Below are 23,517 nucleotides of genomic sequence, written 5' to 3' on the forward strand. Positions count from 1 at the left end.
CGGGAAGCGGATTTGCTGCCGGGGGTGGGGTCGGAGGGGAGGAGCCGGCAGGGAGGAGCGGAGGAAACGCCTGGCGGGGCCGGAGGATGCGCTCCTGCAAGGCGGAAGGGGAGAGGGTCGCTCGGGACCTGCAGGTAAGGGGGACGAGCCGGGGAAGCCTGGTCGGATTGGTGTCCCCTCTTTTTTTGCACGCCGGTGTTGCTTTCCGTTGCCTCAGGCTCAATTCCGCACTGTATATTTATACCGAGTTGCAATCGTTATAAATGGACTCGTTTACCCTTTTTATAAATGGAACATGTGCTCATTTGTAACGATTGCAGCGCGTTAGAAATATGCAGTGCGGAATCCACAGTGCGGAATAGTTTAGGCTGTGGGCGTTGCAATCTTTTGAACTCAGACGTGGAACTTGAAATGTTGCGCAGGCTTAAGTCGTGTGCACGATTTCCTTAGGAGTAATGCCCACTGAATTCAGTTGAAGTCTGTAGACTTCTTGTGTTCGTCGTGGTTGCCCTCTGTGTACATAAACCTATGTTTAGGGAAGCTTAGACTCTCTCTTTCTCACTGGCATGCTTGTTTTGTATTTGCAAGGAGATGGTTTCCTTTCTCACTAAAGAAGAAACATTCAAACGTTCGATTTCCTGTTCATCTTAAAGCGATGCAGCGAAGGAATTCACGTTGCTTTTGGTATATATACAAATTGCATTAATTGCGTTTTGGTTTTCCGTGCTCTAATATAAGTGTTTACCATCTTTGTATTATTGAGGAAGCATACACAAAAGTCATGTTTATTGCCCACTACCCCTCTGTCTGCAGTTGATACCCCCACCCCCACAAATGATGTGTTTCCCCTGGAACCAATTTCACCCTACAGCACTGGTTCTAAATGGACCAAGGCTATTAATTTAATGTCAGTTTAAGTGATTCCCAGCCCTGGTTCTATATTCAGGCCTGTAATCATTACTCAGATTAATCGACACAGAATCTCACATGTCATGTTTGATGTATGACATCTTGCTATCAAGGTGATTAAAGGATCGTATTGGGTTGTACTTGCAATGCAAGTTTACCAACTGACATGGAATTACTGAGATCGTAATTATCCCAAACTAATTACCTGAAAAAAAAAGGATGTGATCTTGTCTGCGTGGGAATCTGGGATAGAGCCACGCACTGAAAATGGGCAGCTTGGGTTGGAAGGTTTTTGTGACCAGGCGAGAGACTGGCAGTGGTGTCTCATCACACAAGACATCCCACCTTGGCCTTTAGTTTGCTCAGGATCAGATAATTCTGTCCAGACTTGAGCATTGAACATAGCCTCTGTCTTGACTATGCAGCTCTGTATTTCATGGATGCCCCACTGCTTTTTAAAAACATTTAGGATTAAAACTTTATTTTGTTAAGCTTAATAGTTTCATTTTTACTTTGGCATGGGTTGAACTATCAGCAACGGTTTCATCCTTACAATTCCTTAAGTTCAACAAATAACTGTTATTAGGAGTGATCCAGAACAATTTTGGTATAGGAATAGTTTAAATAATGTACCAGTTTTAGCTTTAAAACATTCATAAAACCTAACACAGAAATCTCTCAGCCCATGTGGAGGCAGGCAATGGCAAACTACCTCCAAATGTCTCTTTCCTTGAAATGACTTGATGGCACTTTTCACACCCACACAGAATGCAGTAAAAATGTTATTGCTGCCATAGGAAATATTGAATCTTGTCTCAATGTTTTAATTTTGTTACTTGATTTGGATTTCATGACAATAGTTATTTTTCAATTTCAATATAAATCCTGATCCTTAAATATGAACATAAATCTTACTTAGAATTTTCCTTCTGTATACTCATCACAGTTTAGAGATCTACATTCATAGTTTCCTTGTGCTTATCTTTCCATCAGATTGGTCAGCGTTGTAAGCGTTGATAGTAGAGTATTTGTTTAAAGGACAAGAAGTATGAATCCTTTCAAGTCATACATGCTGACAGGAAGAGATGTGAGTTCAACACCAGTCCCCACATTTAGGTGGCTTGAAATGATAGGTTTAGATTAGATTAGAATACATTTGCATACAACTGCCCTGTTGCAGTGTCAAAATTGATAATTCAGTGCTGTGCACCCAGTTTCTGTTCAGTGTTGCGAACTGCAAGGATAACTCCAAATTCTAAACATAGATCAGGAACTATATGTGAATCCCATTTTTTGTATATATGGTTTCTGATCAGCAAAGGAATGAAGCACACATTATTAGCATCAGATCTGTTATTTCCTTGGGCAACCCAATTCGTGGTAGAGGAACTGGCACTTGGGACTGGTGCAGGGCTGCACCAGTATGTGTCCACCCTGCCAGTTAAGTGGCACTTACTCCAGCAAGGAGGACAAACAGGGAGGTGGATGGACACCACAGAGATCTGTGGTGCCGGAGCCAGAATTGGGGTCCGGCTCTTGACTCTGGTAGCCTAAACCAGGCTGCCAGTGCAGCTGGGGTCAGACTAGGGACATTCCTGGGGGGCAGAGCTGACCGTAGTCTGCTTTCACAGGGCATTTGGCTCAGGAATGCCTCCAGCGCAGCAGTCAGGCTTACACCACCCACAAGGGTCTGCTTTGGGCTACAGGGTATTCTCCAGTGGCCAGGAACTTTCTTCTTTTCTCTAACTCTTCATGCCACCTAGATCCCTTCTGGAAGCGGCACCGACCCTGGCCACTTCAGCTTTCTGGATTGAGCTATTTTGATCTATCCTGTGTTCCTTAAACAGGATAATTCTGCACTGGCTTTCTTTTTTTAATTTTCAGAAGCTAACCAAATAGTCAAAGCCTAAGTACAAATTACAAAGTACAAAGCAAAAAAGAGGTTCCTTCTGCACATGCAGAATAATGAACTTTCAGTCCACTTTCAATGCACTTTGCTGCTGGATTTTACTGTGTGGAGTAGCAAAATCCACTTGCAAATGTGAAAATTGCAAATTGCAAATTGTGAAAATGGATTGAAAGTGCATTATTCTGCATGTGCGGAAGGGGAGGGAGAGAATGACAGATCCTCTTAGAGAATGAAAACATAATTTTTTACTGACTTGCTTTTTATTGATCTGATTTTTTAAATTTTTATTCTTTTCAGTAACAAAGGAGTAATAAATCATGGGAAACCCAGAGGTTACAACTGATGCTTATGTGGCTGTCATTCGTCCCAAAAATACTGCAAGTCTGAATTCTTGTGAATATCGGGCCAAATCGTATGAGGTGGGTAGAGATGGCATAAAATGGAGTCATGTTATATAACTGTAGGCAGCAGAGATTCAACTTCAGTGAAAATGATGTTCTTGTCATAGATGTATGGTATATCTACAATCATGGTGTAATCAAGCTTGGTTGGAAACTCAGGAGATGTTTTATAAGGGTATCACTTTTGTATACAAAATAGTTCTTCACAAGCCCTGTCTTTACTTGTCACGTTGCCTTTTGCCTTTTGCCTTTCATGTAAGTTATTACTAAATAATTTTAAATTTCAACAATATAATTTTAAACAGTTTATCTTAAAATATAATTTTAAATAATTTCAGGAGCCATAATGCAGATGGACCTCAGTGCTTCTCATCTCTTAAGACCAGACTTACAACATTAAGAATGATCATCACCAAGATAGTAAATTCTTGGTGAAGTTACTCAGAATATTAAGCAGAAAATAGATGTTTTGTAATCATTCTATAACAGAATGTACAAGATGGTAATATCTCTAGGGTTCTGATTTATCTCTGTGCAAAAGCTATGTATTTTATAAGCAGGTTCCTTGCGATAACAGCTTATCTGCCATAGTGAAAATGTGGCATTCATAGAAAAGTACAGCCTAGTATCTCTGTTGTAGAATGTGTAATGAGCGAAATTGTCTTGTGACAATCTCACATTGAGGACATTGTTGCCAGTAGGAGAGGTATAAACATTAGAAAGCCAGTGTTTAAAGCTTATTTTATACCTACATAAAATATAAGTGTAAAATAACTGACTTGTATGGAGCCGAAGATTGAAGGCCCCTTTGTCTTTGGAAGAGAGTGTAGCAAGTTCCAGTTCCTTCCCCTCTTCGCCATTGCAGACCCCCACTCCATTTTGCCTTCCTGCTGTTTCTGAGGGGTTACTATTTGGCTGGCAATAATTGCTTTGAGGGTGGTGTAACATTGCTTGCAAAGGAAAACCAAGTTTTATAACATTGGTATGCCTTAGTGCTTGTTCATATTCCACATGCAAGGTTTAAGATATTATTATTCTGTGAACAGACATTTAACTAGTATTCCATTTGGTTGTTACAAGATTTTGTTGCTTGAAGTTCCAATCGAAGGACATAAGAAAAAAAGACGGAAAATGTTGTTGGAAACTAAACTCCAAGGAGGCAGTGATGTAACTCAAAGTATCTTGGATTATATACTAGAAACCACAAAACCAATTTCACCAGGAAATCAAGGTATCAAAGGTAATAATGCTCGCGCTCTTGCTGTTTTCCTCTATAAATCAGAAGCTCATTCCGCACATTCTGCACATGCAGAATAATGCACTTCCAAACTGCTTTCAGTGCTTTTTGAAGCTGTGCAGAATGGCAAAATCCACTTGCAAACAGTTGTGAAAACGCATTATTTTGCTTGTGCGGAAGGAACCAGAATGTCATTTAGAAGCCATGCCAAATTATTTATGTATTTGCTGTATTTATATCCTATCTCGTGGGCAGTGGCCTTACCGTTTTTATGTCAAGCTTAGTGGTTTACTTATTTTCTGTACTTATTTCCTGTCTCATGCGCAGTGGCCTCAAGGTAACTAACCAAGTTATCACAGTAAAATGCACAAATCAACTTAAGCTAACCAGTTGGAGCCATTGTGGTGTAATGGTTAAAGTCCCAAGCTAGGATCTGGCAGATCTAGGTTCATATCCCCACTCTGGTATGGAAACTTACTAGGTGACCTTTGGCCTGTTACACTCTCTTAACCTAATCATGGGGCTGTGGGGAGGATAAAAACAGAAGAGGGGTGGTGGTGATGGAAGCTTCTTTAGGTCCCCATTGTGGAGAAAGGCAGGGTGTAAATGAAGTAAATGAAACTTCGGAGTTACATAGCATTAGCAACATAAAATAACTGGCTGGCCAAAACAATCCCCGACTATTTTCTAGAACAGAAACGTTTGCTTGTTTCAGTAGATGAAGAGGGTGTTAGTGTGGCAGACCTCTGGCTGACTGACAGTTCCTTTTGTTGCTGCTGATCTGGCCAAAATAGAAGCAGAGCAGTGAAAATGGAATTTGCTGGCTGATGTTTGAATAATTTTTTAAAAAGCAGAGAATGATACTGGGAGATATCTGGCAAGAAATTCCCTCAGGCCACTCCCAGCTTACCTGTAAGCTCTTGCTAAAAGGACTTACAACTTAAACATTGGTAGTCATTTCATTTTCAGTATGCTGTGTATTGGCAACAGAGGCAGATGCTTCTTCTACTTAATTTATGGGTTTTTTAAAATCATTATTATATCCAGGAAAAAGAGTAATGTTAATGAAGAAGTTTCCTCTTGATGGAGAGAAGACTGGCAAAGATGCACCGCTTTTTGTTGTACCAACGGTTGTGAAAGGTAAAATTAAAAACGTATTTAGAAGAAATTGGTATAGTTTCCCTTATACTGTGATGCCCTCAATTTACAAGAACTGAGCAAGGCTCTTAATGATAGACCGTTTTGGAGGACATTGGGTCGCCATGCAATCACCAGTCTTTTCAATGTTTCCTCATGCAGGCTACTTTATTCAGCATACCCACACACCTAAAGATGTGGTTGACTTCACTTACTTCAAGGTTACAGTGCAGTATACAGACAAAGAGTCACAACATTGCAACCTGTCTCTTCCTTCCCCTTTCTTCTTCTCCATTTGACCCCTCCCATTTCCTCTTCCTTTTTTTAGTCTCATCTTAACACCCAACACTTGAGCTAAAAACTGCCCTTTGTTATTCCCTGCTCTCCACAACCACACCGTACCTTAACCCACCTGGGCCCAGGGAGCTATTGTTTGCCTATCCAGGCTTGCTCACTGCTTCCACATCTGTTGAGCTTTCCTACTGTTGAGCACCCTCCTGCCTCTGCGCCCACCTTGCTCCACCCAGGTGAGCCTTGCAGCTGGCCCAAAAAGCTTGTCCTGCCCTGCCGGGATGTTTGTTGCTAGATAGCCTTCTACAAGTATGTGAATCCTGCAGCCCTAATTCTTCATCCAGACAATTATATGGGCGCTATTCTTGTAAATGTCTTGCAAAATGGAGACTCCTTAGAGGTGGGGAGAAGGAGGATGAGAGTGGCAGCTTAAATTAAAGTTGTGAGAAATTAAGTAGTGCAAGAATAAACAACAGTTTTGGCTGCGTGTGCTTATTCTATCATACAGCAGATGAGTGTCATAATTGTACTATTTCAAAATACTGTAGAGGTTCATGTCATGAAATGCTCCTCTGCTAAAAGAGTCCTGTACACAGAAAACTAGCACGTCATGTTAAATGCCAGGCTAGAGATTTATTAGGGCCTTTGGAAAGAAAATTTGCCAGGTGCAATGTATTCTGAGTTGCACGATGAGAGGAGGAGATTCCTATACAGTCTTAAAGGCTATCTTAAAGGAAAAGTTTTGGGGAAATTGTACTTCTAGAACTAGAATAGAAAAATGAAATGTTATAAGGTTAAAGTTGTATCAAGCTGTGAAAAGGTTTTATAGATATTAAAATCATGTTTTAATTCTCGTTTCCTTTATAGATAATACAAAATATGCATACAGTCCTGGATGCCCAGTTTTCTATTGCTTACAAGATATTATGAGAGTCTGCAGTGAATCAAGCACTCATTTTGCTACACTGACGGCTAGAATGTTAATTTGCTTGGATAAGTAAGAAACAGACCTACTTATGTGTGAGAAATACAGCAATCAGTAAAGCTAACAGTCAGCAATGAGACATTTTTCTCTTCTTTGTGCCTTAAAATGCAAGTCCATGTGATTTATCATTTTCTTTGTTAATGCAAAATCCTGAACAGAGTCACTTCAGGCTAAACCCATTGTCTTCATTGGGATTAAAGTGAGTAACTCTATGCAAGATTAAACTAAGTTTATTAAAGCAACTAAGAATCTTGCAGCACTGAAAGATTTAACAGATTTATTATGGCAGATTGCCCAGTTCTGTTCTTGCTTGCTTATGAGAACTGATGCCACAATGCATATGTTAGTGTCTGAACAATGAGAAAATTTCTCTTGTTAAATATTTGGTTATTTCCCTGAATTTACAGACATCTCAAAAATGCTTTGGTGTATCTCTGAATTATTTAATCATACCTTATTTCTATGGAGGGCTATAAGTTATAAATAAGTCACTTACAAATAAGTACAATATCAACCAAAGCAACAGTGATGGAAAACTTATGCTGAGACATAGTATGAATCAAAACCTATTTTTTACGCTTACAAAAGGGTAATGAGAGTCTTGATGGCTGGGATTTTTTTCCTCTGTCAGCTGAACTGCATCCAGTACGACTGTTTAGAGCAGAGGTGTCGAACTAATTTGTTATGAGCGCTGGATATGACGTAAATATGACTTGGTCAATTTTGAGGGAAGGGCTTGGCTAACTCAACTGGCAAGCCTGTAGTGGTCACCAGCACAGAACAGCATGGGCGGGGCTGCCTCCACTGGTGAGCCTGCAACAGCCTTGCCAGCCCAGATTAGCAAGCAGATTAGAAAGGGGGTCGTACTGTGGGGGGGGGGGTGCCCATCAAGCCAGATCGAGAGTGAGGTGAGGTGGATGCCTGGACTGGTGAGCCTGCAGCAGGGTTGCCAGATTAGATTGGGAGCAGAGTGGGGTGGATGCTTGGACTGGCCAGATTTGGATGTGGGGGGGTTGCCTCAGCTGACTCGCAGACTTGATAAACCCTCTCAAGAGGCCAAATTTAGCATGTTTGATACCCCTGATTTAGATGGCTGTGACAACTCCTAGGCCTGATTCTCTGAGTGATTGTGCATTGACTACTAGCTGTTTTTGTATATTCTTTGATTCTGTCCAACCTGGACAGCAAATGGCAGTCCAACTGTCCCAATGCTTTTGAGCATGCAAAGCCAGCGTCTTTCAATCAGCCAAAAAGCATCTAATGCCAAAGGAGAGTACTTCTCACTAGTACTGCCTTCACATCAGACAAAGAGACAAATAAGAACAAGACCATGCAGTTCAGTTGGTATTACTCACAAGTTATAGAGAGGAATATATATGTATGGTGGTAACTATCTTCATCTGGATGAGGGCCATAATGTATTGAACTGTAGTGCTAAGCATTTGAGCATGTATCTTTGTACAGGATTAGTGTAATACCTTTTTTTCAAGTTCATAGATCAGTTTGCAATGATATGAATTATCGCTAACCAGATTTATCCATTCTGTTCCACAGGTGGCTAGAAGAACGGCATTCGCAGTCACATTCTATCCCAGCTTTATTCAGACCCTCTCCCCTAGAGCGGATTAAAACAAATGTCACAAACCCTGCATATGCTGTTGAACCTGGGCAAACAGAGAGCTCACTTCACATGGGATACACTGCACTAGAAATCAAGAGTAAAATGCTGGCACTTGAGAAAGCAGACATGTGTATCTATAACCCCTTATTTGGGTCAGATCTTCAGTATACCAATCGGGTAGGTTGACAGAGTTATGACTTCAGGAAAGCTGTTCGGTTTTAATGTTCTTTAGGGTGTAGTTTGAGTCTTTTAGGGTGTATTTTGAGTCTTTTTTATTACATGGTGTTTCCAGGTTGATAAAGTGGTTATAAACCCATACTTTGGACTTGGCGCTCCGGACTATTCAAAAATACAGATTCCAAAGCGTGAAAAATGGCAGCGCAGTATGAGCAGTGTCATGGAGGACAAGTACTGTGTTATTTTTATTCATGTTGTGTTCATAAAAATACTTTGTTCTAGTTTATCTCTGAGGAACAAACACTCATTTCTGCCTTAGATGGGGGAAAGTAGCTACGATCATAGCTCATAACCTCTTCCTCAATGTGCTTTGGTTCTTAAAGTGAAATACTCTACTGATAGGTGTGTGACCCGCAATATCTTCTTAAAGGGCTATTTGTTAAAGTGCATGAATAGAAAAAATGTAGTTCAATTACTACCTTATGTGTGTTAATAAAATCTCATTCGTGTATCAACACATTCAGTTGCTTTGAATGTCACAGATGTGTAACATAACCAACATATTTAATTTGTTCCATTTTTCCTCCAGGGAAAGGCAGTGGGTTGATGACTTCCCACTTCACCGCAGTGCTTGTGAAGGAGACATTGCATTGTTGAGCCAACTTCTAGATGAAAGCCTTTCAGTAAACCAGTTGGACAATGACCACTGGGCACCTATCCATTATGCATGCTGGTAAGCAGAACTTTTTCTAAATGAAAAGTGAGTTTGCCTGTTGGAATTACAGGATGCAACTTCCTCACACTGTCTATTTGTCCTTCAGTGGGGCAGTGGTCATCCAGGCTGGTTAGGTCATGCTTCTTTTGTTCAGGCAGGACTATGCAAATGTTTGCAAGGGCTTCTGGACAAAAGGGACTGATCTTCTCCAGTCAGAATAACCCTGCTGTTCAGGACAATCACGATCACAATAGCTCCTATAACTGAAGGGAAACTGAAACCCTTTGAGTTTTCCCAATAGAGTTCCTTATTTGCCAAAATGGATGAGGACCCATCTTCTAAGAAGTCAGGAGGGTCTTCTCAGGCCCTGAAAAAAAGGAAAATGAAAGAAAAGTCCCCCCACACGCAGGATTCTGGACTTGGAAGTGATAAGGGGATCCTCAGATTCAACAGGGAGAGGACACCTGGGAGTCACACAAGTGTCCATCACACCCTAGGACCCCTTTCAAGGAGCCTGCAGTGAGTCAGCAGACTTCCCGCATCTTGGGACAAGTGCCCAGCTGATTCGCCATTAAGGATAAATCCTCCTACCCAGAGGCATCTCGTTCTGGGAGTGATTAGTTAAAGGGCAATGCTAGATTGAAAGAGGATAACTGCAGCTGCAAAAGTACAGCTCTCCAGGATCCCGTCGAGGACATGAGGGTGAGTTGTCAGACTCCCCACTTCCTGGAACAAGCTTCATGGGTGTACAGCCATTGCAGATGCCAGCTGCATTGAGCCCTCTGCCTCTGGGCCCTTCGGGAGCCAAGTATTTTCCAGTGGAGAGCCCTCTGAGATTGGAGGCCAGCAGGGGTGCAAAAGTAGGTCCCTATACCTTATTACCTTTCTCACTAGGACTCAGCTAACCTGGAATAAATCAGTACAATCCACAGGTGTAAGATTGTGAAGTGTATGATGGTATTCTACAAAGGTGTTTAGTTCTCCTGACTTAAAATTACTCACAAGGAACATCTGTTCTTTGCATCATATGTGAAATCTTTATTTTTGAATGTTGATGCGACTCATGTTTACTCTCCTTGTAGGTATGGAAAAGCTGAAGCCACTCAGATGCTGTTAGAGAAAGGCAAATGCAATCCCAACTTGCTGAATGGACAGCTGAGCTCTCCTCTACATTTTGCTGCTGGGGGAGGACATGCTGATATCGTTCAGATTCTCCTAAGCCATCCAGAAATTGACAGAGTAAGATTCATGTTCTGTTCATAGTTTCCCATGCTGCACTTTGACACTTCTTTGCCAATTGTAAACCTTAAAACAGTAAAACAGGAAGTGAAACAGGAAGTACTTTTCTGTTCTGGATCTTATTCTGAACCAGCAGCCCCTGGCACTGGGTCAGTGCTCTGAACATATGGGTTGCAAATGATGCACTTGCACATGTCAGAGCTGATCAACCCTATGGGTTACTGTTGGGAAATACAGAACACAAACAGAAGCATGCCAGTGCATGGCAGCTGCTGTCCAAAAATAAGAATGGCATGTGCTCCGGTGCTTACAGGAGTTCTTGACTTTAGAAAGTGGTATTTGTAATATTTCATATTTTTGTTTATAGCATATTACAGACCAACAAGGAAGAATACCGTTGAACGTCTGCGAAGAGAACAAGCAAAATGAATGGGAAAAAACAGCTAATTTGCTGAAAGAAGCTATAAATAAGCCAGTATGCATTAACTGTTTAAATATTTTTTGATCATTTGTTTACAAGCACGAGTCTCATGTGTGGTAACCAGAATTCAAGTGCCCAACTCTATTCTTGAAAATCTAAGACATAAGTGTATAGCAGGGGTCCCCAACGTGGTGCCAGCTGATATCTTTTCTGGCACCTGCCAAGTGTTTTTAGGAACTGGGTGTGGCCAGATAAGGCTTTTGCACAGCAAGTCCTCTGATTGACTGTTGTAGATTTGTTTGCTTGTGCAGATTTTTTAAATTGTTGCTTTGGCCACAGTTGCCACCACAGCACAAGGATCTACACTATAGTTACTGAAGTTAAGTTATGGCAATCAATCTTTCTGCAACCATTTTGTGGCTGCCGTTTTGTTGCTGCGCCTACCAACCGTGTAAGAATTCCAAATGTGCCCGAAGACTCAAATAGGTTGGGGACTCATAGCATATAGTGACATCAATTAAGATTTTATCAGTTCCATTTTAAACATTCATTTTACCTTTAAGTTAATATCTAGTAGTACAGCTGGAAACAGTCTATAAATTCCAGTTCCTCATGCTGCTTGATTATATTTCTTTATTTACATGGGACTTTTTTGAACCTTTCCGTGAGACACCAGTAGTACTACAATTTTAAGAACTCTTTCCTGAGAGCAAGCTTTCCCTGAGTAGATAATGCTTAGGAGGGTCTCTAATAATGCATCCTAATCAGGTGTATTCAGTAAGGCTTATTGTCAGGAATGTATTCAAAGGATTGGAGTGCTGTGTGGTTTCCGGGCTGTATGGCCGTGTTCTAGCAGCATTCTCTCCTGACGTTTCGCCTGCATCTGTGGCTGGCATCTTCAGAGGATCTGATTAAGATCCTCTGAAGATGCCAGCCAGATCCTCTGAAGATGCCAGCCACAGATGCAGGTGAAACGTCAGGAGAGAATGCTGCTAGAACACGGCCATACAGCCCGGAAACCACACAGCACTCCAGTGATTCCGGCCGTGAAAACCTTCGACAATACATTCAAAGGATTGTATTGTAAGTGCCTCTCCCAAGGTTTATCTCTTCTGAGGAGAACAGCCTCTTAAAGGCTGTCCAGAAACTTAAATTAGTTTAGAATGTGGTGGCCATGTTGCTGTCAGAGGTGGGATATGGATCATGTCGCCACTGTACTAAAAGATTTGTATTCGCTCCTTATCTGTCAGTAGAATAAATTGAGAGTGCTGGTCCTTTAAGGCCTAATGGCTTGTATATATGAAGACCAGCTTCCACCCTCTGAGTCCTCCAGTTAAGTGCTCTTGCGGTCCCCCCCCTCCCGCCCCCCGACCACTGAGGTATCACTTTGAAGATGGGGGCTACTTTCATTGAAGTTTTTACCTGTGGAATTCCTTCCCCTTTGAAGCTGGTTTGCTAGCTCTTGCCTTATTTATTGTTTCACTGTATGTTGTTAGCCATCTCAGACAGATTTCAGGAAGTGCAGTGTAGAAAAAATTTAAATAAGTAAAAAGTTTGGCTGACTTTTGTAGTTAGCCCTAATTTGTGTGCTTATGTTTTCAATATATCCTGTAGTATGAGAAGGTACGAATTTATCGAATGGATGGATCCTACCGCTCTGTTGAGCTAAGACATGGAAACAACACGACAGTGCAACAGATAATGGAAGGAATGCATCTTGCTCAAGAAACACAGCAGTACTTCACTATTTGGATCTGTTCTGAAAATCTTAGTAAGTAATGAAAACTTTTTTTGTACACAGAGTAACTGTGTATGACATTTCTCCCCTTCCACACACCCCTTTTCTAAATGGTGTGCTCAGTTCTCCTCATTGCTTTGAATTCAGACTAAATGTTCTGTTAACAGAAGAGGTGTGGTAAAAGTTTTTTTGCTGCTGCTGCTGCTGACTTCCAACTTGCTTCTCATCCAGTTTGCAAGGGTTCCCTCCTCTCACAGATTCAGCTTTTGGGGGAGATCAGTGAGTTTTAACGGGAGGCGGGGCAAGAATATTTTGTTCCTCTGACAACAGGGCCTTGAATGTCAGAAAATTTAGTCTGGATTCAACCCATTACTTTTATTCTTAGGCTGAAAGAGAAGGACTACGCTAAGATCTCCTAGTGAGTTTTGTGGGGATTGGGGATTTGAGCTTGGGTTTCTCTGGGCCTGGACCAGCATTCTAACTGCTGCACCACACTGAGCATCATGCATGTCAGAGCTGTGTTAGGGTGAGAACACTTCTGTATTTTTGTCATTGCATTTGTTTGTGAGGGTCAATGTGGCGTAGCAGTTAAGACTAGGAAAATGAGGTCCGAATCCCTGCTTTGCCATGGTGGTCTTGGGCCAGTCACTCATTTGTGGTCTCACCTACCATACAAGAGTTGTGGTACAAGGTAGTTTGCCATCGCCTTCCCCAATAGTCTTGACTTTACCCCCAGCAAGTTTTAGAGCTAAATCATTTTTGAACGAACTCAAATTAAGTTGTATTCTTGCATTAACTGCTGTAAACAGTTGAAGAAGACTCCATGAAAGCATATATTACATTGAAAAAATGTATTAGCTTGTAAAATATCACAAGATCCCTGTTTAGTATATCACAGACGGTTTTTCTTCGGCTCTGACGCAGCTTAGAAATTTGTGTTATCCTGGTCCTAATAAGTATTGCATGGCTTTTTAAAAGATACAGCGTCCTTATTGACCTCTTAGTGTGTGTGTAAAGACAGTTCTTTTCAGTAGTAAACTGTCATCAATTTTTCAACGACACTTACTCTGACAACAGTATATGAGAATGCTGGTGATACTGTTGAAAATGCAATATAGATTAGTTGTCATTATATTCATATTGATTAAATGTTTGCTCTTTAAAAAAGAAAACCTTAAACAGTATAATATTAACACATATTTGATCTGTACTTGCATGCTTTGCATTTGTACAGGTCTCCAGTTGAAGCCATATCACAAACCTCTGCAGCATGTCCATGACTGGCCTGAAATAATCACTGAACTGACAAACTTGGACCCTCAAAGGGAAACTCCACAGCTTTTCTTGAGGAGGGACGTGAGACTTCCTCTGGTGGTTGAAAAAAAGGTTGGCCCTTGCATGTTCTACTATATCAAATACAGCTTCAAAACCACAGTCTTCCTAATGGAGTGATCCCTCCAGAGGGAGAACAGCCATTTTATTAAGCAGAAATGCTATGCATATTAGCATTATTATGGAGATTGGAATTGCTATGGGCATGTGTTAAGAGCGTATGAGCCTATTGGTCCATTTAATTTAATATTGCTTTTGGAGCTTCTGAATATATGCAGCTTGGATTTTCACTGTATTTTGTGATATTGCATATTTATATATTTAGTAGACTTGGTTTGTGTGTGTGTGTGTCTGTATATATATGTGTGTGTGTTTTTGTACACATCAGGGTTGGTATATGTTTGGACTAGTTCATGTTTAGTTTGGTATTAGTTTTCACTTATTTGCACATTAAATAAATTGAGCAGCTGCTGTTCAACGCGTTCTCTACTCTTTAGGCTTACTTACATTGCACCCAGTTTCTGATCTGACTGACAGTGGCCAGTCTCAGACAAAGAGTGGCCTTGCCCAGCACTTGCTAACCTTTTAAACTGAAAGTGCCAGAGATTAATTGCTGCCCCACCCTGCCCCAGAAAAACCTACGTTCTACTGGTAAGCCCCAGAAATTTCTCACAAGTTTGACACGTGGGACCCAAATAAGACCCTAGAGAAACAGCAAATAATCAAAATCAGTTGGCACTGTTTATTTATGTATATTATTTGTAGTCTACCTTTCTTGCTGAAACTCAAGGCAGATTACCAAATTAGAAAACAATTCACTAAAAATGGCATGATGTATAATTAACAATGCCAAAAAAATGGATTGCAACAGTTGGAAGACAATTAAGTGAAAAGAAGTTATTATATACAATAAATAATGCAATGAGCATCCATATTCAGATACAGATGGGGGGGGGGGGGCAGGCCATGGGCCCCAGGCCCCACTCATGTACATCACATGGGAGGTGCATTTGACTGGCTGTTCCCTACCCCCTACCCACCCACCCCCCGACAGGCTAGGAACATGGCAACGAGGAAGAAGGCACAGGCCAGGCTAAAGAGGGAGCTAAGATGTGGGCAGCCTTTTCTTGGAAAGACAAAGGTGTGGCTAGACCATAGCCACTTATCTTTGATGCTTATACAGTTACTGGTACAATTATGCTTGCTAAATATGGTTATCGATCGGTTTGCATTTCTATTATGCTGTAGATTGAGGATCCACTGGCTATTCTTATCCTGTTTGATGAGGCCAGGTACAATTTGCTGAAAGGCTTCTATACCTCACCTGATGCCAAGTTGATAACGCTTGCAAGTCTTCTGCTGCAAATAGTCTATGGAAATTATGAAAGTAAAAAACACAAACAGGGCTTCCTGAAGTGAGTGAATTTTGCTACTACTTTATTTCAAAGTTACATTATTCATAGGGGAAAAACATTCTGCATGAGTATATGAGTCCCTTTAGAACATCTGTCTGTGAATCAGGACCCACAAATGCCTCTTAATGTAAATAATTTAATTGACCACCTGCCAGCAAATTCAGAATTTACAGGATGGGAACATTTTTATTGACTCCAGGTTTCCTGGAAGACCCCTCTATTCTCAAGGCTTTGTGGTCTTGCTTGAGGTCCAGTTTGAAACAAACTGCAGATGCAGATTGATAAGGGGAACGCCTCTATACCACATTTGCAGGATCTGCCAGCTTCTTTGATTATGGTTCATTTCTTGTTTTATTATAGAAATTGGAATTGGTGTAGAGATCAAAGGAAGTGCTTGAATAATTTAAATCTTTCTTAGGATACTATGTTCAGAAGGGTATGATTAGAAACTCAGAATCAGTGGCAAGGAGTTTTCATCTGAATGTTCTGTATATCTTAGTTTTAACCTCCATGCATTTGATATCTATGTAAGACAACTGAATAAGATCATCCAAAATTCTGAAGTAGGGTGTCAGCTAACTAAATCTGGAGAAGCATCTTTCTCTGCTTTTAGGCCAGTCTCTGTCAGCAGCAGACATGTGGCTGAGGGAAGGCTACCCAGTAAAGATGGAGGCAACGTTAGTTAGTCTTGAGTCCTTTACAGGAAAACAGTGGGCTAAAAATATGTAAAATGCATGCAAGTGTATGAAGGCTGCTTGATTAGACAGCCAGTGTGGTATAGTGCAGTGGTGGCGAACCTTTGGCACTCCAGATGTTATTTGGTTTATCAAGCCTACAATTGGCCCATCAGCCCCGGGCTGAATTGGCCATGCTGGCAGGTGGAACCACTTCCTACTGAAAGGGGAATTGTAGTCCATAACATCTGGAGGCCAAAGGTTCGCCACCACCGGCTGATAGGGGCGTGCTCTCAGAGTAAAGACCACTCCCTACAAAATCTCGTCGGTTAAGAGTGATAGGACTCTAATCTGGAGAACTGGGTTTGATTCCCAACTCTTTCCCATGATGCCTGATGGGAAACCTTGGGCCAGTCACAGTTCTCTCTCAGCCCTCGCAGAGGCAGGCAATGGCAAACCACCTTCAAATGTCTCTTGCCTTGAAAACCCTATGGGATTGCCATAAGTTGACTGTGCCTTGACAACACTTCACACACACACACATACACACAGTTTGTTTGATGTATCCGTTGTGCAGGGAACTCAGGTTAGTATATATAGATATCTTGTCCTCCATTTTATCCTCACAAGAACCTGTGAGGTAGTCTGAGAGAATAACTGGCTCAAGATCACCCAGTGAGTTTCATGGTGAGTAGGCTTTCCAATCTGATCTCCCCGAGCATAGTGCAACACTAAGATACCACACTGAGTATATAACATAATTATACAACAATTAGGCATTGATTATAAATACAGTCTTTGGGAGGCTGAAGAAATGAGGGAGACTTGGTTTGGGGTCCCCCCCCCCCCCTTCTCTGCAGGCGACAGATATCGTCGCTCTTTCAACGACATTCATGTAATAATATTTCTGCTGCTCTGTTCCCTTAGTTGTTTTTGGCCATATATTTTTGCATGTTCACATAACTATTTTAAAAAGTTATATAAGTACATTTAGTTGATTAATGGAAGTAAAACAGTTGGGGCAATCATGTGACATTTGATAAAAAAATTCATTGAACATACATTACAGATCTAGATAGCACTTGTCACGTAATGCAGTTATCACATGTTGTCACCATAAGCTTCCCTTGTTTCATTACCATCAAGAGACAAGCAGAATTCTGCCCCCAAAAGACTCATCTTTCACATGCTGTGTTTATCACCAGCGATCCATTAGAAAATAGGTACTATTGGCTGGTGTTTCTGCACCTGCCATACTTTGTTTTGTGTGCTTATAGATTTCTTCCCTAGCTTGAGGGAAATAAAAAGCAGGGATTTGGTGCTAGGAACAGAAACAATACTTTAAAAAATGTTTTATATTAAAAAGTGTAGTAAAAATGTTCAATATTTGCTATTTTATTTTCAGTGAAGAAAACTTAAAGTCTATAGTACCAGTCACAAAATTAAAAAGTAAGGCACCACACTGGACAAACAGAATACTTCATGAGTACAAGGTGAGAACACCCGTCGATGCCTTGTGAAAACCCTGTCCTTAAAAATGGCCCTTTATTTTCTGGAAATGTGAATATTGACAGTAATATAACACAGACAAAATAGAGCCCAACATCGACTGTTTAGCCATTGATGTTGTTGTGTGTTTTTTTTAAGGTGTGAGGTGGCAAGTATATTTTGTCACTAAACAGTTTGGGTCAGATCCAGACTAGCGGATTGGCAGTTTCAAGGACTTCTGCCTGCAGACTGTAATTCCCCCCTCCCTCAGTAGTACAAAATGTCTCCTGGCATATTGTTTCTTGGCTAGTGGGGACCCCACAGGTACAAGATTTGGGAGCTATCATGAGGGGATAGGAAAATTATGCTGTTTGGTCAAAAATCTTTGCTAATTTGGATCCAAGCCATTGTATCTGCTGTCAGCATCAATCTGTTTTAAATGAAATACTATAATTGTACTACCGTGTTTCCCAGAAAACAAGACCTACCCCGAAAATAAGTCCTAGCATGATTTTTCAGGATTGTTGGAGGATGCTTGAAATATAAGCCCTAACACATCTTTTGGGGCAAAAATTAACATAAGACCCTTCTTATTTTTGGGAAAACACTGTAAGTTGAATTAAAAATCCTTTGCTTTGTATTTGATATAACCTGTTATTTATGATTTGTGAAATTTAGCTTTGTGAATTCTGAATTCCTTCCTATTGTTTTGTGTAGTCCTAGTACTGTAGCTTTCCTAAAAACGTATTCTTCTCATTTTATTCTGGCTGAAGAAATGGAATCAAATTGAGAGTTAAAACTGAATCTTTTGTGGACGTGTTGCCTTTTATTTTCAGAGTCTCAGTACCAGTGAGGGCGTGAGTAAAGAGATGCATCACCTCCAGCGCATGTTTTTGCAGAACTGTTGGGAGATCCCAACATATGGAGCTGCTTTTTTCACAGGACAAGTGTTCACAAAAGCAAGCTCAAGTAATCATAAAGTCATCAGAGTGTATGTGGGCGTAAATATCAAAGGACTGCATCTTCTAAATATGGAAACCAAGGTCTGTTCCCTGGCCTTTATTTATTTTATTTATTTATTATTATATTTGTAAACCGCCCCATCCCCTAAGGGCTCTGGGCGGTGGACAGCAAACATCATAAACAATTCAATTCAACAAGCAGTCACATTTAAAATCAATAAATACATAAATTACATAAAATTACAGCGTTCCATGTAAGTCACATGACGTCCAGTATTAAACTATCAATAGATAAAAAGACCCCTCCCAGAGAGGGGGCGGTATAGATGTTAGAGGCTCCCAAGATGATAGAGAGAGGAACAGGAAGGGCGCACACCATCAACGGCCGGCTTCCCCAAAGGCCCGGTGGAACAATTCGGTCTTACAGGCCCTGCGGAACTCTCCAAGATCCCACAGGGCCCGGACAGATGGTGGGAGAGTGTTCCACCAGGCTGGAGCCAGGGCCGTAAAGGCCTAATGGCTCGGGTGGAAGCCAGCCGTATCATTGAGGGGCCGGGGACCTCCAGTAAATTGGCCTCTGCGCAAGACATAGAGGCCCGTGCAGGGACATATGGGGTAAGAAGGCGGTCCCGAAGATGCGAGGGCCCCAGGCAGCATAGAGCCTTAAAGGTTAATACCCATGCCTTGTGGATGATCCGGAATTCCACTGGGAGCCAGTGCGGCTAGGCGCCAATACAAAATAGTTGCCGTCCCGCGATAGGCACCACCTGTAGAAATGAAGCGGCGCTGCTGCATGGCTGGATCAGCTTCAGTTTCCCGGATCGAAGCGCGAGATAGACCAGCGTAGAGCGGTGCAATGATCTAACCTGGAGGTGACCGTTGCATGGATCACAGTGGCCAGGTCAGCTTGGGAGAGGAAGAGGGACCAGCCGTCGGGCCTGGCGGATATGGAAAAACGCATAGCCCGGGTTGTATGGGCCACCTGGGTCTCCATTGAAAGAGACGAATCCAGGTGGACCCCCAGGCTGCGAACAGAGGGGGCCGGTGCCAATGAGGCCCCCTCCCACCACCAGCGGCTGGAAATCACCAACCTCCCCTTGGCGTCTCAGCCAGAGGATCTCCGTCTTCGATGCGGTTTTAGTTTTAACCTGCTCTGTTGCAACCAACCAGCGACCGCCTCCAGACAGTGCTGTAGAGCTCAGAAGCTGATGGCCGCTCTCCCCTCCATCAACAGAATAGAGCTGAGTGTCATCAAGCGTACTGCACAAATCAGCTAAAGCTCCATTACCAACTGAGCAAGGGGTAGCATATAGATATTAAATAATAAGCGGAGATAGAGGCGCACCCTGGGGCACACCGCACTGAAGCCGGGCACCCGTCGGGAGGGCTGATCTCCACACCACACTTGCTGAGTCCGGTCCCGGAGAAGCGAGACAATCCACTGAAGGACGGTGCCCCGTACTCCGGAAGCGGCCAGCTGATGTAGGCCAAAAGATGCGTGATCGACCACGTCAAGCGGCCTGCTTGACAGATCTAACAATACCAGCAGCGCCGATCATGGTCCAGCTGCATACGGAGCGTGTCTGTGGCAGCGACAAGAACGGTCTCCGTCCCATGCCTTGCACGGAAGCCGGACTGGAAGGGGGCAAAGGCCTATGTGTCCTCCAGGAAACCCGGAAGCGGCTCCAGCACCACGCTCGCAATTACCTTCCCCAGAGACGAAAGATCCAAGATGGGGCGGTAATTGGCCGAATCTCCAGGATCTAGCGTTGGTCTTTTTTTAAGAGTGGGCGGACCACTGCCTCCTTCAACCCACCTGGAAAGACTCCTTGCTCAAGGGAGCCATTGATGATATCAACAGGTGGGGTGCGTAGCTCCTCCCAGCAGACTTTAATAGCAAACCAGGAGAGACTACTTGGATCAGGAAGGGACAGGTAGTAAGGTCTAACAGCAGCCAGACCCCTGTCAGCGAAAAAGCTGACCTCAGAGAGCAAGAACAAACCGGGCCAAACAAGGGCCCGCAAGGGCAACGAGGGAGCCTCCAGTTCACTAATTGTAGTCAAAGTAGCGGGGAGGTCACCAAGGCGGAGCGACGCGACTTTATCTCTTGAAAAAGCTCATAAATGCCTCACAGCCTATATGGCGGAGTGATCGTTTGCAGACCTCTGAGGTGAGTGAGGTCAGAGAGCCGAATCACACGCAACAGTTGTGCCGGTGAGCTATGAAACACGAGAGAGGAGGAAAAGAGCTCTCTTAGCCTCCTTCGCCGTAGCCTCATGAGCCTTCAGAAACATCCCATAAGATGTTGGCGCCACGCCGTGACGAGTTTTCCTCCACGTTCGCTCTGAACGTCGGGGTTCTCCTTGGTTTAATCTGTCATAAGTTCCGCCACCAGGGGGCCAGCTGGGAGCGATGGACGCAGAAGTCGTAGGCTCAACAGCCTCGATGGCATCGGCTAGACGGGAATTCCAGTCAGCCACCTGCTCATCGAGTGTGCCGGCAGGTTCAGATTCCCGTAGAGCATTCAGGAACCAATTGGATCCATAAGTCTCCGCGGGCGGACATAAATCAGTCCGTCTTGCGCCAGATACTGCCTCTGATGGCAGGGTGTGAAACTTATGTTATGAAAGTTATGAAAATTACTGTATGTCAGACATCTGTTTTAGATAAACTAAGGGGAAGGAATATTTGTCACTGAGGAGACCATTGCTTAATGACTACTTGGAATTTATTCTGATCTTTGTTTCTTTTGTATTGCAGGCTTTGCTCATAAGTTTAAAATACGGTTGTTTTATGTGGCAGTTGGGAGATGCAGATACCTGTTTTCAGATTCATAGCTTGGAAAACAAAATGAGTTTTATAGTGCATACAAAGCAGGTAAGCAAGCGCCTAAATGTTGTCTTGTCAAAGGCTTTCACAGCCAGAATCAACTGGCTGTTGTGGGTTTTCTAGGCTGTGTGGCTGTGCTCTGGTAGTTTTTGGTCCTAATGGAATGTTGTACTCAATCTCAGTATGGGTGTTACATGTACAAGCAGAAATGCTGTTTAGGTTTCAGGAAAAGATAAGATATTTATTAGGTTAGCGTAGGGTTACTCCGAAGTTTTGCATCACTTTGTAGCTTGGCACCATTTCGTAGCTTGATCAGATAATGTTGCAAAATGTGCCTGTTAGTTGTGAATGGAATGGTTGATAAAACTTGTTAAATTCCCAGGCTAACCTCATTCACACTTGACTCATGCCAGCAGGGAACTGCTCAAGCAGGGAACTTCACTGATTCTGGAACAGGGCACTGTCCCCGACCCATCTTGGTCCCCTCCTTTAAAGGGCCAATGACATTACAGTACCTCTGGCCTTTCTCTGCTCTTCTCCTGTTTGCCCTACCCCCATAGCAGTGGTGGGATCTAGCAGGTTCGCACCACTTCGGCAAAACTAGTTGTTAAAATGGTGCTTGTTACATTATTAAATTAACCAGTTGTTAAATTATTTGAATCCCTCCACCGGAGCCAACCATTTTATTTAAATTATTTAAATCCCACCACTGCCCCATAACCTTCAAAATGTGGGTCTACCCGCTGCTTGCTTGATTTTTCCTGTTGACATCTTTGTTGGCCTTTACCTGGCACATCAGCTCTGTCTGCCTTTGTCCAGTTTAATTGTTATGCAGTCAAAAACTCCTTCTCTGATTGTTGTGACAACTGTTTTCAGGATTTGCGCCTTAAATATTTCATATAAAAATAGAAGCGTGTAAACTTATCTTGTAATGTAAAGAAGTTACTTGTCTGAAAAATCCTGACTTTTCCATTATTTTTCTTTTTTATTATTTTAGGCAGGTCTCGTCGTGAAACTGCTGACGAAATTGAGCAGCCAGTTGATTCCTGGGGAAAGAAATGACTAAAATAAGAATAGCTGTTCCATTAATTTTATAATACTTGTATTATGAGTGAAAGCCTTGCATGTATATGAGTTGTACAGGGTTTAAAATGTTAAGCTTATTGACTTTCAGAAGTTACACTGTTTGGTATACTTGTAAATAGCAGTTACCTTGCTAAATCCTTTCTTTATGTTTTATTGGAGAATAATATTTTGTGTAGCAAGAGTGTGTGCATATAAACTCAAATGTACGAATGTTAAATGAAATCAAGTTACTTATAGATCCTAATAGATTCTAGAAAAAGTGTAGAATACTTTTTGTGTGTGTAGGCAATATAGGTGCAAGTGTCATATAGCGGCCATAGTTCAACTTTGTAACTACAATTGATTTCTCTGCAATCTCAAAGCAGGTGTGCATTAGGGCTTCCTGAGGTCTTTCACAGCCTCTGAGAATCTGAAAATGTTCCAGGATAGCATTCAGTAAAGCTGAAGTTGGATGGGAAGATCAGAAACAAAATGTGCACTTTTCATTAACACACAGGGTTTGCGGGAAACCAGATGCTTTTAGTTAGGATTTGTCACCCTTTGCTTTAAAACTCAATTTGAAAATAAAAGTCACATTATATATCCAGTATAATGTATGGAAAGAATTGCTAAAAGCTGCCTTAAATCATGCCCGACGCTGGCTGAATTTGGCATATTTCCTTTTTTACTTATAACATTATTTTAGTTCTAATTTATTTGTGTGTAATTTCTCACGTACCTCATTTGTATAAGTGTTTACAAAGACTTTTATATAATTTTTTAAAATAAAACTTTCCTATTAAGCATGTCTTCGTTGTTGTATTTATGATGCATATACTTACCTGTGCCTTTTTAACAGTACTTGTTTAACAATTTCCTTACCAAATAAGACTTAGCCTCTGAGAAGGCTGTAGTGCTTGATCTGTGAGGTATCAGTTCTTCACCCTGGTATTCACTGTCACCACCACTGAC

The 23,517-nt window shown here is 42.0% G+C and overlaps 1 protein-coding gene across 4 annotated transcripts; it reads left to right on the plus strand.

Moving 5' to 3' along the window:
* The first annotated feature begins 32 nt into the window (after window positions 1–32).
* KRIT1 (KRIT1 ankyrin repeat containing) lies at window positions 33–23,348 on the plus strand. Of its 4 annotated transcripts, none has more exons than XM_048511504.1 (18): window positions 33–134; window positions 589–684; window positions 3,116–3,237; window positions 4,300–4,459; window positions 5,504–5,596; window positions 6,752–6,881; window positions 8,424–8,667; window positions 8,783–8,898; window positions 9,257–9,400; window positions 10,465–10,621; window positions 10,989–11,096; window positions 12,657–12,813; window positions 14,015–14,166; window positions 15,361–15,527; window positions 17,607–17,694; window positions 18,526–18,732; window positions 21,412–21,528; window positions 22,478–23,348. In XM_048511504.1, the coding sequence occupies exons 3-18, from the start codon at window positions 3,136–3,138 to the stop codon at window positions 22,544–22,546; spliced, it is 2,211 nt and encodes a 736-aa protein (XP_048367461.1). In that variant the 5' UTR covers window positions 33–134; window positions 589–684; window positions 3,116–3,135; the 3' UTR covers window positions 22,547–23,348. The 4 variants fall into 4 exon arrangements, with proteins under 4 accessions (XP_048367461.1, XP_048367462.1, XP_048367463.1 ...); XM_048511506.1 differs by lacking the exon at window positions 589–684 and adding an exon at window positions 1,903–1,996 and having other exon boundaries at window positions 89–134; XM_048511505.1 differs by lacking the exon at window positions 589–684 and having other exon boundaries at window positions 36–134.
* The last annotated feature ends 169 nt before the right edge of the window (window positions 23,349–23,517 follow it).

The sequence above is a fragment of the Sphaerodactylus townsendi genome, linkage group LG11 (assembly GCF_021028975.2).
Source record: "Sphaerodactylus townsendi isolate TG3544 linkage group LG11, MPM_Stown_v2.3, whole genome shotgun sequence".
NCBI lineage: Eukaryota > Metazoa > Chordata > Lepidosauria > Squamata > Sphaerodactylidae > Sphaerodactylus > Sphaerodactylus townsendi.